This window comes from Oncorhynchus masou, chromosome 1, assembly GCF_036934945.1.
Source record: "Oncorhynchus masou masou isolate Uvic2021 chromosome 1, UVic_Omas_1.1, whole genome shotgun sequence".
NCBI classification, from domain to species: Eukaryota; Metazoa; Chordata; class Actinopteri; order Salmoniformes; family Salmonidae; genus Oncorhynchus; species Oncorhynchus masou.
In genome coordinates, this window is record NC_088212.1 from 9,657,025 (window position 1) to 9,672,917 (window position 15,893).

General features: G+C 45.7%; 1 protein-coding gene across 1 annotated transcript in view; it reads right to left on the bottom strand.

The window, feature by feature from the left end:
* Positions 1-907: 907 nt before the first annotated feature.
* The window catches only part of aacs (acetoacetyl-CoA synthetase), a 49,224-nt gene continuing 34,238 nt past the window's right edge, over positions 908-15,893 (bottom strand). The window contains exons 13-18 of the mRNA XM_064935904.1: positions 7,720-7,833; positions 7,177-7,302; positions 4,721-4,790; positions 4,560-4,618; positions 3,638-3,840; positions 908-3,222 (exon numbers count right to left, since the gene is read on the bottom strand). Coding sequence (XP_064791976.1) covers positions 3,085-3,222; positions 3,638-3,840; positions 4,560-4,618; positions 4,721-4,790; positions 7,177-7,302; positions 7,720-7,833 — 710 coding nt within the window. The 3' untranslated portion in view covers positions 908-3,084. The remainder of the gene's footprint in view (positions 3,223-3,637; positions 3,841-4,559; positions 4,619-4,720; positions 4,791-7,176; positions 7,303-7,719; positions 7,834-15,893) is intronic.

Below are 15,893 nucleotides of genomic sequence, written 5' to 3' on the forward strand. Positions count from 1 at the left end.
GGCTCTAGTATATCATCCATTGGACAGTGGAGGAATCTTGATTTGCAGTCAGGGAAATCCCTGACCTGTGGGGGGGTTGTTGTGCATCTGGGGGTTGTATTGTTGACGGATCTTTTCATCACAAAGAATGCATCACGCGTCGCAGCAATCAATCATGGGGTTGGACACTATATATAGATCCTCTGTGTAGCCGTGGCCTTTTCCTGCGCTTCATCCCCCTCTGATATGACACCGAGGAAGGACTGAAGCAGGAATAGGCTTGTGGGGGTAACAGCGCTGCTCCGCCGACTCCATTGTCATCAGTATGTAAAGCAGTGGTCATCTTTGCCTTTTGATTAATCAATTATTTTTTTGTAAAAATAAATAAATCCTGCAAGATATGTAACCTTCTGCTTTACATAAATGTAAAAAAAAAAAAAAATAAATCAGCTTGGATTCTTGGTGCCACGTCACCCTACTTCAACCTTCTAGGCCAAGGGGACCGAACCAGCATCAGTCTACAACGTGTGCTTTAAGTGGCGGCAGCGTAGCCTAGTGGTTAAAGAGTTGGACTAGTAACCAGAGCAGGTACTTCAGGATTAGTAGCCGAGCTGACAAGGTACAAATCTGTCCTTCTGCCCATGAACAGGCAGTTAACCCACTGTTCCTGTTCATTGAAAATAAGAATTCGTTCTTAACCGACTTGCCTAGTTAAATAAAAATAAAATGCCTGTTCGTTGTGGTAGTCGGTGGATATTTGCATGTCATAATTCATATCGAATGACATGAATTTCCAAAAGGAAAACAATTTTTAAAAAGGACCCCTCATATTGAAATACTGTTTGAATACTGAATGAATGAATGAATGAATACTATACGGTTTGTGCAGTTCTGGTGTTTGACAACAGTATTTGAAACAGTCATGACATTTTATTTAAACTTCAGTTAACAAATTTTTATTTACAATAAATCCCTACCCCAGCCAAACCTAGATGCTGCAGATTGTGCGCAACCCTACGGGACTCCCAGCCAGTTATGATACAGCCTAGATTCAAACCAGGGTGTTTGTAGTGACTCTTCTAGCAGTGCCTAAGTCTGCTGCGCCACCTGGTAACCCATGCAACGGGGATGAAATTAAGAGTTGTTACATTTTATTTGATTACCAACAGGTGCTGTATTGAATAGAATATGCATCTTTGCCCATTTATTGGTTACAGGGACAATGCAAAAGTAGTTCATGGGTACAAGAACACATTACATATCCATATATATATCTCCATATACTGTATCACAGTCAATGACACATTCATCATACATGGACCAATAAAATTGTTTACGCAAACACACATTAAATTAAAAAAAACTGTACTTTAAAATATATGAATCAAAAACAGACTAGGAGGAAATGAACGCATTCAAATAGACATGATATGTTTCTTGGAGGAAGGTACAGCAACAGAAGTGAAACCAGATGAAGACTAAAATGGAATATTCTCAGGAATGTGAATCTGACGGAGGGTTCCGTCCCAAATGGCACTCTAAACTCCCGGTCAAATGTAGAGCATTTAGGATGGCATTTGGGACGTAGACAAAGAGAATTAATGTTTTGTGACCTAAGTGCTTAGTTGATTCCCTAAACAGAGAATAAAACCCTGTAGTAAAACCATGAAAGCTTCCCCCCACCCTAAACACAATTTACGAGGGTCTTAAACCCAACTCAGTCTCCGTCGAGGTCACTTTGGAACGATGTCCATATCAGTAACTGTCGATGACGTTGTCTAACTTGTGGTGAAAATACGCTGACGAGGGAAAAACGTTTGTTGATGTGTGGCTTGATTGAAACGTGCTAAATGTGTGGTGATTGGTTGAAATGGCTGCAGTGATGGGTCAGTTTTATAAGGAAAACAGTTGATTTGACTATTTAATGCAGAATTAGTGTAGTGATTGGTCAACTGACTACAGCACAACACCACCATTAGTGTTTGTTTAAGTGAGGTGATTTCATGGCTCACCACAACAAGAGATAAGTATAGCTGTTTGGAGACATGCATCTAAACACGCGACACAACTAAAAAAAAAATATATATAAAAATCGAAGAAAAAAACAGATCAAGGAACATCTCAGTGCCAATGACTAGCGTTCAGTAGTGTCTAAAAATCTATTTTAGAGTTAAACAAAGCCTTACTCGATGGGGGGGGGGGACCCCCATACAGTATAATACCAGCTCAGCTGTGATCGCCATAATAACATCAAACCAGGAAGTCTCGAGGGGGCTCGTTAATTGCCTAAAATCTGCTGTGTATTCATCACAGCCATTTCATTGGTCATTTGGAAAAGTGTGTCTCTCTTCCACCCACTGAGGAGCTGCCATAACGACGGGTGAATAGCCAGAGTAATAATAACCAAGTCCACGCTCTTCTTTGCAACAAACTTAATGACGTTTGTGTGGGTGGGACTAGCAGGTGGGCACGACTACAATGTGTTAAATAAGTGGGACAGGATGCTATTTTTTTTATTTTTTTTAAACTCTGTTTTGAAGATTGACTGGCTGTGTTCACAATTAAAAAAAAAAGTTAACAGTAAAGTTAAAATGATCTTTCAACACCACCACTCCCTCTATTGCAAAAAAGCTATAAAAACAAAAAAAGGCAACGTTCTTTTAAAACACCTGGGTCCCATTGGCAGGGTCCTTACTTACTCAGCTCCGTTTTATCATAATAAGTTAGGCCACGACGTTAACACCACAAGCACAACAGTGAGAAGCACATCTCCAGTCCCGTAAAAGAGGAATATCTAGAAATGTACACAAGCCAAAGGCATTCCCAAACGGGCAATGGGGGATGTTAGTACGGCGCATTTTTCTGGATTCCTTTTTTATTCTTTTTTTTTGGTCAGTCCTGAACCCAGAGAGAGCCAATGGGATGGCTAGGTGAGGTCAGGAGGTCACTGAAGAGTTAGAGGCGGAAGAGAAACCAGGGCCACCATTCAATGGCCTGTACCCAATGACCCAGCTCCTCTCCTCTTCAACTGGACAAGAGTTTCTGGGGGGAAACTGTCTTTTTTTTCTCCTCGTTGTTTGTTTTTCATGTGTACTGTAGAAGTTCTCAGAAGTTCTGGAGCTCTGGCAGGTTCTTGTAGAGGTCAAGGGAGTCCGGGTTGGAGAAGGCCCCTCGCTGGGTCACCTCCCTCCCAGCGATCACCTGCTTCACAGCCACCTCCACCTTCTTCCCACTGAGGGTGTACTGGACAGACAGAGAAAGCATAACACAAAGGGTCAGGGGACATATACATGTACCAAGCTTCTCTGAGTAGGACTGCTAATCTGGCATCAGTTGCCACTTATGTCCATGTAATCTTATTCACTGTGATCTCAAAAGGCCAAACTGATCCTAAATCATCACTTCTACTCTGAGACAGACTGCGAATACAGCCCCAGGGATGCATAACAGCACTTACGGGCCTGTGTGTGTGTGTGTGTGTGTGTGTGTGTCCATTTGTCCTGGTACAAACGTGTACAATAATGGAAATGTGTTAGCATTACTCTGCCCATCAACATTAAGGTTCTTCTTTTTTATTTGAAAGCTCTCTTTGGGTGCACTCTTTGCTCAGTGTGACTACATAACACATTGAAAATGACGACAGAAGAAATGTCCTCACAGGAATGTCTCTGGTCTCCAGGAACAGCGCTGGTACGTGGCGTGCGGAGAGGGCTTTCCGGATGGCTCCGCGAATTTTGTGTACCAGCTCCGGGCCGAAGGACTGGTTGGGCGTCATCTTCAGGAACAGGATCACTCGCTCCTCACCCTCCCCATTGTACTGTGGGACGCAAAGGCTGTCGGACACTTCCTCAAAGGCCTCCACTGGAGAGAAGATGAGAACAAGAGCGTACACATTTAGAAAATATCTGACAGACCGGCACACACTTCAGGATGAGCAGCTAGCAGGCACTTCAGGATGAGCAGCTAGCAGGCACTTCAGGATGAGCAGCTAGCAGGCACTTCAGGATGAGCAGCTAGCAGGCACTTCAGGATGAGCAGCTAGCAGGCACTTCAGGATGAGCAGCTAGCAGGCACTTCAGGATGAGCAGCTAGCAGGCACTTCAGGATGAGCAGCTAGCAGGCACTTCAGGATGAGCAGCTAGCAGGCACTTCAGGATGAGCAGCTAGCAGGCACTTCAGGATTAGCAGCTAGCAGGCACTTCAGGATTAGCAGCTAGCAGGCACTTCAGGATGAGCAGCTAGCAGGCACTTCAGGATGAGCAGCTAGCAGGCACTTCAGGATTAGCAGCTAGCAGGCACTTCAGGATTAGCAGCTAGCAGGCACCGGTATATTGGTTGCGTCCAAAATGTCAACCTATGCCCATAGGCCTCTGGTCAACAGTAGTGCACTACACAGGAAACAGGGTGCTATTTGGGATGTAGCCTAGGCCCGTTAGTATTCATAAGGACAACAAGAACACCAGAGAAAGAAGAGCGAGGGCTGTTACATTCCATCATATCAATGATGACCAGCTAAAATGAGACTAAACTGCTGTTACCACAAACCATTGTAGGGGGGGTAAGGAAAACCCATAGCTCACCAATGTTGTAGATCTCCGAGCTCCCAAAACGCACGCCGTTGGGGTTCAAAGTTCCATCGCTGTGATCGAGACAAGAATGCGTTGAAGGTAACCAAACAAAAAACTATGGTGTCAGAGTCGCTTATTGTCTCCTGAGGTAATTAGTAAGCCCGATGACTCACCTTCTGCCAAGCATGACAACTCCTCCTGTCTTTGGGTTGATTTTACAGTAGTCACCGTGGGCCCAAACACCTGCAGAGGAGCAGGCCTGTTAGTAAACTGAGACGGATATTGATCATGTACAGACTCCTTTACAATGGAAATAGCCCTCAAAATGGTGCTGTACATGCCATCACAGAAGCAGCCATTGCAAAGATCGAGATGTACGAGAGCACACATCTCCTATGGAAAGGAAAAGCTGTCTATCCATCTCTTTTTTTTATTTCACCTTTATTTAAAAAACAGGTAGGTTAGTTGAGAACAAGTTCTCACTTACAACTGACCTGGCCAAGATAAAGCAAAGCAGTGCGACACAAACAACAGAGTTACACATGGAATAAACAGACGTAGTCAGTAACACAATTGAAAAGTCTATATACAGTGTGTGCAAATGTAGTAAGATTAGGGTGGTAAAGGCAATAAATAAGCCAGTGGCGAAATAATTACAATTTAGCATTTAAACATGGACAGGACTGACCGGAGAAGGAGGAGGAGCTCCATCTCTAATGGACTGACCGGAGAAGGAGCTCCATCTCTAATGGACTGACCGGAGAAGGAGCTCCATCTCTAATGGACTGACCGGAGAAGGAGCTCCATCTCTAATGGACTGACCGGAGAAGGAGCTCCATCTCTAATGGACTGACCGGAGAAGGAGCTCCATCTCTAATGGACTGACCGGAGAAGGAGCTCCATCTCTAATGGACTGACCGGAGAAGGAGCTCCATCTCTAATGGACTGACCGGAGAAGGAGCTCCATCTCTAATGGACTGACCGGAGAAGGAGCTCCATCTCTAATGGACTGACCGGAGAAGGAGCTCCATCTCTAATGGACTGACCGGAGAAGGAGCTCCATCTCTAATGGACTGACCGGAGAAGGAGCTCCATCTCTAATGGACTGACCGGAGAAGGAGCTCCATCTCTAATGGACTGACCGGAGAAGGAGCTCCATCTCTAATGGACTGACCGGAGAAGGAGCTCCATCTCTAATGGACTGACCGGAGAAGGAGCTCCATCTCTAATGGACTGACCGGAGAAGGAGCTCCATCTCTAATGGACTGACCGGAGAAGGAGCTCCATCTCTAATGGACTGACCGGAGAAGGAGCTCCATCTCTAATGGACTGACCGGAGAAGGAGCTCCATCTCTAATGGACTGACCGGAGAAGGAGCTCCATCTCTAATGGACTGACCGGAGAAGGAGCTCCATCTCTAATGGACTGACCGGAGAAGGAGCTCCATCTCTAATGGACTGACCGGAGAAGGAGCTCCATCTCTAATGGACTGACCGGAGAAGGAGCTCCATCTCTAATGGACTGACCGGAGAAGGAGCTCCATCTCTAATGGACTGACCGGAGAAGGAGCTCCATCTCTAATGGACTGACCGGAGAAGGAGCTCCATCTCTAATGGACTGACCGGAGAAGGAGCTCCATCTCTAATGGACTGACCGGAGAAGGAGCTCCATCTCTAATGGACTGACCGGAGAAGGAGCTCCATCTCTAATGGACTGACCGGAGAAGGAGCTCCATCTCTAATGGACTGACCGGAGAAGGAGCTCCATCTCTAATGGACTGACCGGAGAAGGAGCTCCATCTCTAATGGACTGACCGGAGAAGGAGCTCCATCTCTAATGGACTGACCGGAGAAGGAGCTCCATCTCTAATGGACTGACCGGAGAAGGAGCTCCATCTCTAATGGACTGACCGGAGAAGGAGCTCCATCTCTAATGGACTGACCGGAGAAGGAGCTCCATCTCTAATGGACTGACCGGAGAAGGAGCTCCATCTCTAATGGACTGACCGGAGAAGGAGCTCCATCTCTAATGGACTGACCGGAGAAGGAGCTCCATCTCTAATGGACTGACCGGAGAAGGAGCTCCATCTCTAATGGACTGACCGGAGAAGGAGCTCCATCTCTAATGGACTGACCGGAGAAGGAGCTCCATCTCTAATGGACTGACCGGAGAAGGAGGAGAAGCTCCATCTCTAATGGACTGACCGGAGAAGCTCCATCTCTAATGGACTGACCGGAGAAGCTCCATCTCTAATGGACTGACCGGAGAAGCTCCATCTCTAATGGACTGACCGGAGAAGCTCCATCTCTAATGGACTGACCGGAGAAGCTCCATCTCTAATGGACTGACCGGAGAAGGAGGAGAAGCTCCATCTCTAATGGACTGACCGGAGAAGGAGCTCCATCTCTAATGGACTGACCGGAGAAGGAGCTCCATCTCTAATGGACTGACCGGAGAAGGAGCTCCATCTCTAATGGACTGACCGGAGAAGGAGCTCCATCTCTAATGGACTGACCGGAGAAGGAGGAGAAGCTCCATCTCTAATGGACTGACCGGAGAAGGAGGAGGAGCTCCATCTCTAATGGACTGACCGGAGAAGGAGGAGAAGCTCCATCTCTAATGGACTGACCTGGGAAGGAAGAGAAGTAAGCCTTGTGGTATTTGCTCCCATTCTCGTCGTTCCAGAAGTGGGTGGGCTGACAGGGGATTGGCTTCAGACACACCAGCTCTCCACTCTCCCCCCACACTGGCTTTCCTGAGGGAGGGAAACACACGTGTCATTATTCACATCCTAGAGTGGGGATACCATTTACAAATTACACAAGGTGAATTACCATATAGAGCAGGGATCCCCAACTGGCGGTTTGTGCGCCAAATATGGCCCGCGGGTGATTTATTTAACCACTCAAAACACCAGCTCCAAGTGATTTTAACTTTGGAAAATGTGTTCCAAACTATTCCCATGCATAATAGAGACATATAGTACAGTATGTGATCCATACAAATGTACGCAAGGTTTGAAATTATTATGTTTGAAAATATTATATTCATTTTGGATTCTTGTGGTAATTACTTTCCAGCCCCCTGACCATCTGCACGATGAATTGAAATGAATTGAATGAAATTAATAAAATAGGCCCGTGACTGTCGTTGGTCAACTAAATTCACTCACCGTCACAGCTCCAGGCCTCCACAGCCATGCCCAGGTTCCTGGTCTGAATCTCTCCTCTGTACACGGGGACCGTCACGTTCTGGCCCATAAAGCAGGACACAATATCTGTTCCACCTTTACACACAAAAAAAAACATTTTTATTAAAAAAAATTTATTTTTTATTTCTTTCACGGTGGAAGATCAACGTAGTTAATACGTTACGTGTAAAGAACGTAGCTAATAAGTTACATTTTTATTTATTCCAACTTTATTTAACCAGGTAGGTTAGTTGAGAACAAGTTCTCATTTACAACTGCGACCTGGCCAAGATAAAGCAAAGCAGTTCGACACATACAACAACACACAGAGTTACACATGGAGTAAACAAACGGTCAATAAACAAACAGTCAATTATACAGTAGAAAAGTCTATATACAGTATGTGCAAATGAGGTAGGATAAGAGAGGTAAGGCAATTAATAGGCCATGGTGGCTAAGTAATTACAATACAGCAATTAAACACTGGAATGGTGGAATGTGCAGAAGATGAATGTACAAGTAGAGATACTGGGGTGCAAAGGAGCAAGATAAATAAATAAATACAGTTTGGGGATGACGTAGTTGGATGGGCTATTTACAGGTGCAGTTCTGTGATCTGCTCTGACAGCTGGTGCTTAAAGCTAGTGAGGGAGATAAGCGTTTCCAGCTTCAGTGATTTTTGCAGTTCGTTCCAGTCATTGGCAGCAGAGAACTGGAAGGAAAGGCAGCCAAAGGAGGAATTGGCTTTGGGGGTGACCAGTGAGCTGTACCTGCTGGAGCACGTGCTACGGGTGGGTGCTGCTATGGTGACCAGTGAGCTGAGATAAGGCGGGGCTTTACCTAGCAGAGACCTGTAGATGACCTGGAGACAGCGGGTTTGGTGACGAGTATGAAGCGATGGCCAGCCAACGAGAGTGTACAGGTCGCAGTGGTGGGTAGTATATGGGGCTTTGGTGACAAAACAGATGGCACTGTGATAGACCACATCCAATTTGCTGAGTAGAGTGTTGGAAGCTGTTTTGTAAATGACGTCGCCAAAGTCGAGGATTGGTAGTATGGTCAGTTTTACAAGGGTGTTTGGCAGCATGAGTGAAGGATGCTTTGTTGCAAAATAGGAAGCCGATTCTAGATTTAATTTTGGATTGGAGATGGTTAATGTGAGTCTGGAAGGAGAGTTTACAGTCTAACCAGACACCTAGGTATTTGTAGTTGTCCACATATTCTAAGTCTGAACCTTCCACAGTAGTGATGCTGGACGGGCGGACAGGTGCGGGCAGCGATCGGTTGAAGAGCATGCATTTAGTTTTACTTGTATTTAAGAGCAGTTGGAGGCCACGGAAGGAGAGTTGTATGGCATTGACACTCGTCCGGAGGTTAGTTAACACAGAGTCCAAAGAAGGGCCAGAAGTATACAGAATGGTGTCGTCTACGTAGAGGTGGATCAGAGAATCACCAGCAGCAAGAGCAACATTATTGATGTATACAGAGAAGAGAGTTGGCCAAGAATTGAACCCTGTGGCACCCCCATAGAGACTGCCAGAGGTCCGGACAACAGGCCCTCCGATTTGACACACTGAACTCTGTCTGAGAAGTAGTTGGAGAACCAGGCGAGGCAGCCATTTGAGAAACCAAGGCTGTTTGAGTCTGCCGATAAGCATGTGGTGATTGACAGAGTTGAAAGCCTTGGCCAGGTCAATGAATACAGCTGCACAGTAATGTCTCTTATCGATGGTGGTTATGATATCATTTAGGATCTTGAGCGTGCTGAGGTGGACCCATGACCAGCTCGGAAACCAGATTGCAAGGCGGAAAAGGTACGGTGGGATTTGAAATGGTCGGTAATCTGTTTGTTGACTTGGCTTTCGAAGACCTTAGAAAGGCAGGGTAGGATAGATATAGGTCTATAGCAGTTTGGGTCTAGAGCGTCTCCCTCTTTGAAGAGGGGGATGACCGCGGAAGCTTTCCAATCTTTGGGAATCTCAGGTGGTTGAACAGGCTAGTAATAGGGGTTGCAACAATTTCGGCAGATAATTTTTTAGAAAGAGAGTCCAGATTGTCTAGCCTGGCAGATTTGTAGGGGTCCAGATTTTGAAGCTCTTTCAGAACATCAGCTTTCTAGATTTGGGTGAAGGAGAAATGGGGAGGCTTGGGCAAGTTGCTGTGAGGAGTGGAGGGCTGTTGATCGGGGTAGGGTAGCCAGGTGGAAAGCATGGCCAGCCGTAGAAAAATGCTTATTGAAATTCTCAATTATAGTGGATTTATCGGTGGTGACAGTGTTTCTTAGCCTCAGTGCAGTGGGCAGCTGGGAGGAGGTGCTCTTATTCTCCATGGACTTTACAGTGTTCCAGAAGCTAGCCTTAGCTTTCCTAACTGCCTGTGTATATAGGTTCCTAACTTCCCTGAAAAGGTTGCATATCACGGGGGCTATTTGATGCTAAAGCAGAACGCCACAGGATGTTTTTGTGCTGGTCAAGGGCAATCAGGTCTGGAGTGAACCAAGGGCTATATCTGTTCATGGTTCTACATTTTTTGAACGGGGCATGCTTATTTAAGATGGTAAGGAAGGCACTATTAAAGAATAACCAGGTAACCTCTACAGGCGGAATGAGGTCAATATCCTTCCAGGAATCCCGGGCCAGATCGATTAGAAAGGCCTGCTCGCTGAAGTGTTTTAGGGAGCGTGACAGTGATGAGGGGTGTAGTGATCAACGTAGAGAATACGGTCATGGTTAGGTGTAGTGAATTCAGTAAGGTGATGTGCGACGGACATCATATTGTAAAGTGTGATATGGTGTTGGATAGTGTTGTGGTGCAGGCTTGTTATTCTACAGTAGTACAGTTACGCAACATGGAGCCAACATGGAGCTATTCCCACCCCCTCTTTATCTGTGGGTGATACCTCTCTCTATCCACCTCTTAAATCTGCTGTTTCTGACAGATGTTCTATTCATCTCTCCTCCCACCTTTCCATTCATCCATCCATCCCTCCACCTATCAGTCACTTTGTCGCATCCCCAAATTCTGCCTGGCTCTTTAGTGGAGCTTAATTGGATCCGTGGGGAAAATGCCATGCCTGCCTCTCAGTTTAGGCACACTTCAGTATCACTACAGCAGCCAGTCACAATTGTTTTGTTCCCCCTCCCCCTCCCCCATTCCTGACATCCTTATTGGTTACCTCTTACTCTTATGAATATTCCAATTTTTGCTGAGGAAAACTTTGAACATCCTCTGGTGCTCTTTAAAGTCAGAGGGGTTTGTTCTGTTCCAAAAATAAACTCCCCGTTGAGGAGTGGCACCCAGCGAGCGCACATACACAAACTACACAGGAAACCACGGCAGAGAAATAACAGACACCAGAAACCAGATCTGATCAGGAGAGCAGCAGCAAAGAGGTGGGAGACAAAGGAAGAGAACGGGATGGAGACTATGAAAACACAGAAAGAGAGAACACAAATTCAAGTTTTCTATACTTAAACATCATCCTCTGCTCTGGCATCTTCCCCAATATTTGGAACCAAGGACTGATCATCCCAAGCCACAAAAATTAGAGACAAATTTGACAATAACTACAAGTCAACAGCAACCTTGGGATAATTCTCTGCATTATCATTAACAGCAGACTCGTACATTTCCTCAGCGAAAAACAATGTACTGAGCAAATGTCAAATTGGCTTTTTACCAAATTACCATACGACAGACCGTGTTCACCCTGCACACCATAATTGACAAACAAACAAAGGCAAAGTCTCCTCAAGGGGTTAAAATTGACAAAAGATACAAACATTTCTTTCCACAGGGCTGTAGCCTACTAGAATCTAATGTAAAATGTCTACTGTTTCGGTCACCAACCAAGGATGGCAGATTCAGATTCTATCAGACCTGGGCCTTGACAGTAAATCTTAGTAAGACAAAAATAATGGCTTCAAAAAAAAAAAAGGTCCAGTTGCCAGGACCCACGAATACAAATTCCATCTAGACAGCATTGCCCAAGAGCACACAAACTATACATACCTCGGCCTAAACATCAGCACCACAGGTAACTTCCACAAAGCTGTGAATGATCTGACACACAAGGCAAGAAGGGCATTCTATGCCATCAAAAGGAACAGAAATTTCAACATACCAATTAGGATCTGGCTAAAAATACTTGAATCAGATATAGAACCCATTGCCCTTTCTGGTTGTCTGGGGTCCGCTCACCAACCAAGATCTCCCAAAATGGGACAAACACTAAATTGAGAGACAGCATACAGAATTCTGCACAAAATATCCTCTGTATACAACTTAAAACACCAAATAATGCATGCAGAGCAGAAGGGCAATACCCGCTAATGGTCAAAATCCTGATTAGAGCTGTTAAATTCTACACAAACACCTAAAAGGAAACGATTCCCAAACCTTTCATAACAAATAGAGTAATGAACAGAGAAACTGACCTGGAGAAGAGTTCCCTAAGCAAGCTGGTGCTCTGTTAACAAGCCCCACAGAGCCCTAGGACACCAACACAATTAGACAACCAAATCATGAGAAAACAAAAATAATTAATTACTTGACACATTGGAAAGAATTTACAAAAAAAGCAGAGCAAACTAGAAAGAAATTTGACACTAAACAGACAGTACAGTGGCAGAATACCTGACCACTGTGACTGACCCAAAATTAAGGAAATCTTTGACTATGTACAGACTCAGTGAGCATAGCCTTGCTATTGACAAAAGCCGTTGTAGGCAGACCTGGCTCTCAAGAGAAGACAGGCTATGTGCACACTGTCCACATCATCTGGGGGAAACAGAGCTGCACTTCCAAACCTCCTGCCTTCCTAACCAAATGTATGACCATAGACACACGCATTTCCATCAGATTACACAGTCCAACAAAGAATTCGAAAACAAATACAATTTTGATTAAATCCCATACCTATTGGGTGAAATGTTGCCACAAGAAAAGGGCAACCACTGAAGAACACACACACGTGGGGGGAGAAGGGGCCATGTGGCAGTCAGGTGGAAGTATAGAGTTGGGAGTCTTAGCCGTGAATGTGTTAAAGTCTACAGGGATCCGGCTAGCAGGGGGACAGGAGGAGCAGAAGGAAGTGAACACTGCACACATATGCTAAGGCAGACCCCTGTCAGCAGCCTGTAGGGGTGGCCTCCCCGTGGTCCTGGCTGCTAAAAAAGTGGACTGGATCAGGCACTGCTGTCCTATGCTAAGACCCATGCACACACACACGTGGCCAAAAGTTGAGAATGACACAAATATCTCCACAAAGCTTGCTGCTTCAGTGTCTTTAGAGATTTTCTGTCAGATGTTACTATGGAATACTGAAGCTTTTGACAATTACATGAAATTGATGCAGAGTCAATATTTGCAGTGTTAGCCCTTCCTTTTCAAGACCTTTTCAAGACCTCTGCAATCCGCCCTGGCATGCTGTCAATTAACTTCTGGGCCACATCCTGACTGAAGGCAGCCCATTGTTGCATAAGCAGTGCTTGGAGTTTGTCGGGTTTTGTTTGTCCACCCGCCTCTTGAGGATTGACCACAAGTTCTTAAATGGGATTAAGGTCTGGGGAGTTTCCTGGCCATGGACCCAAAATATCGATGTTGTTCCCCGAGCCACTTAGTTGCCTTATGGCAAGGTGCTCCATCATGCTGGAAAAGGCATTGTTCGTCACCAAACTGTTCCTGGATGGTTGGGAGACGTTGTTCTCGGAGGATGTGTTGGTATGGCTGTGTTCTTAGGCAACATTGTGAGTGAGCCCACTCCCTTGGCTGAGAAGCAACCCCACACATGAATGGTCTGAGGATGCTTTAGTGTTGGAATGACACAGGACTGATGGTAGCGCTCAAGCTTTTTTCCTATGCCCCAAACAAATCGGAAAGGGGATTCATCAGAGCAAATAACTTTACCCCAGTCCAATCCCTGTACCTTTTGCAGAATATCAGTGTGTCCCTGATGCTTTTCCTGGAGAGAAGTGGCTTCTTTGCTGCCCTTCTTGACCAGGCCATCCTCCAAAAGTCTTTGCCTCACTGTGCGTGCAGATGCACTCACACCTGCCTGCTGCCATTCCTGAGCAAGCTCTGTACTGGTGATGCCCCAATCGAATCAACTTTAGGAGACGGTCCTGGCGCTTGGACTTTATTGGGTGCCCTGAAGCCTTCTTCACAACAATTGAACCACTCTCCTTAAAGTTCCTGATCCGATCAATGGTTGATTTAGGTGCAATCATACTAGCAGCAATATCCTTGCCTGTGAAGCCCTTTTTGTCCGAAGCAATGATGACGGCACATGTTTCCTTGCAGATAACAATGGTTGACAGAGGAAGAACAATGATTCCAAGCACCACCCTCCTAAGTCCTTATCTGGTGTGGCCACCAGCTGCATTAAGTACTGCAGTGCATCTCCTCCTCATGGACTGCACCAGATTTGCCAGTTCTTGCTGTGAGATGCGGTGAGATGTTACCCCACTCTTCCACCAAGGCACCTGCAAGTTCCCGTTTCTGGTGGGGGGGGCCTAGCCCTCACCCTCCGATCGAACAGGTCCCAGATGTGCTCAATGGGATTGAGATCCGGGCTCTTCACTGGCAATGGCAGAACACTGACATTCCTGTCTTGCAGGAAATCACACACAGAACGAGCAGTATGGCTGGTGGCATTGTCATGCTGGAGGGTAATGTCAGGATGAGGCTGCAGGAAGGGTACCTTGAGGGAGGAGGATGTCTTCCCTGTAACGCACAGCATTGAGATTTCCTGCAATGACAACAGGCTCAGTCCGATGACGGAACCGCCACCTCCAAATTGATCCCGCTCCAGAGTACAGGCTTCGGTGGAACGCTCATTCCTTTCGATGATAAGCGCAAATCCAACCATCAGCCATAGTGAGACAAAACTGCGACGAGCAATTTTTGCCAGTCCTGTCTGGTCCAGCAACGGTGGGTTTGTGCCCATAGGCGACGTTGTTGCCGGTGATGTCTGGTGAGGACCTTCCCTACAACAGGCCTACAAACCCTCAGTTCAGCCTCTCTTAGCCTACTACTGACAGTCTGAGCATTGGAGGGATTGTGTGTTCCTGGTGTAACTCGGGCAGTTGTTGCCATCCTGTACCTGTCCCGCAGGTGTGATGTTCGGATATAACGATCTTGTGCAGGTGTTGTTTCACGTGGTCTGCCACTGCAAGGACATACAGCTGACGTCTCCTTGTTGCGCGGCCTTAGGCGTCTCACAGTACAGACATTGCAATGTATTGTCCTGGCCATATCTGCAGTCCTCATGCCTCCTTGCAGCTTGCCGAAGGCACGTTCACGCAGATGAGCAGGGACCCTGGGCATCTTTCTTTGGGTGTTTTTCAGAGTCAGTAGACAGACCTCTTTAGTGTCCTAAGTTTTCATAACTCTCATGTGACGTTAGTGCCTTAACGACCGTTCCATAGGTGCATATTCATTAGTTGTTGATGGTTCAAGCATGGGAACCAGTGATTAAACCCTTTACATTGAAGATCTATTTAGATTTCTACAAAGTATTTTTGAAAGACCGGGTCCTGAAAAATAGATGTTTTTTACATGCACAGACAGACCAGGGTATTTAACCAGGACTTGGGGCAAGAATCCGATGGAAAGGTCAAACACTATATAAAAACGCATACGTTCACAGTATATAACACACACTATATAAAACATACAGTGCATTCAGAAAGTATTCAGACATCTTGATTTTTTTCTGTATTTTCTTACATGACAGCCTTATTCTACAATGGATCGAATTTTTAAAAAATCCTCAATCTACACACACAATACCCCATTTCTGCAAATTTATTAAAAATAAAAAACAGAAATACCTTATTTACACAAGTATTCTGATCCTTTGCTATGAGACTTGAAATTTAGCTCAGGTGCATCCTGGTTTTCAAGAACCCCATGGTCACTTTGGCAGAGCACCAGAGTTCCTCTGTGGCGATGGGAGAACCTTCCAGAAGGACAACCATCTCTGCAGCACTCCACCAAATCAGGCCTTTACGGTAGAGTGGCCAGATGGAAGCCACTCCTCAGTAAAAGGCACATGACAGCCCGCTTGGAGTTTGCCAAAAGGCACCTAAAGGACTCTGACCATGAGAAACAAGATTCTCTGGTCTGATGAAACCAAGATTTAACTATTTGGCCTA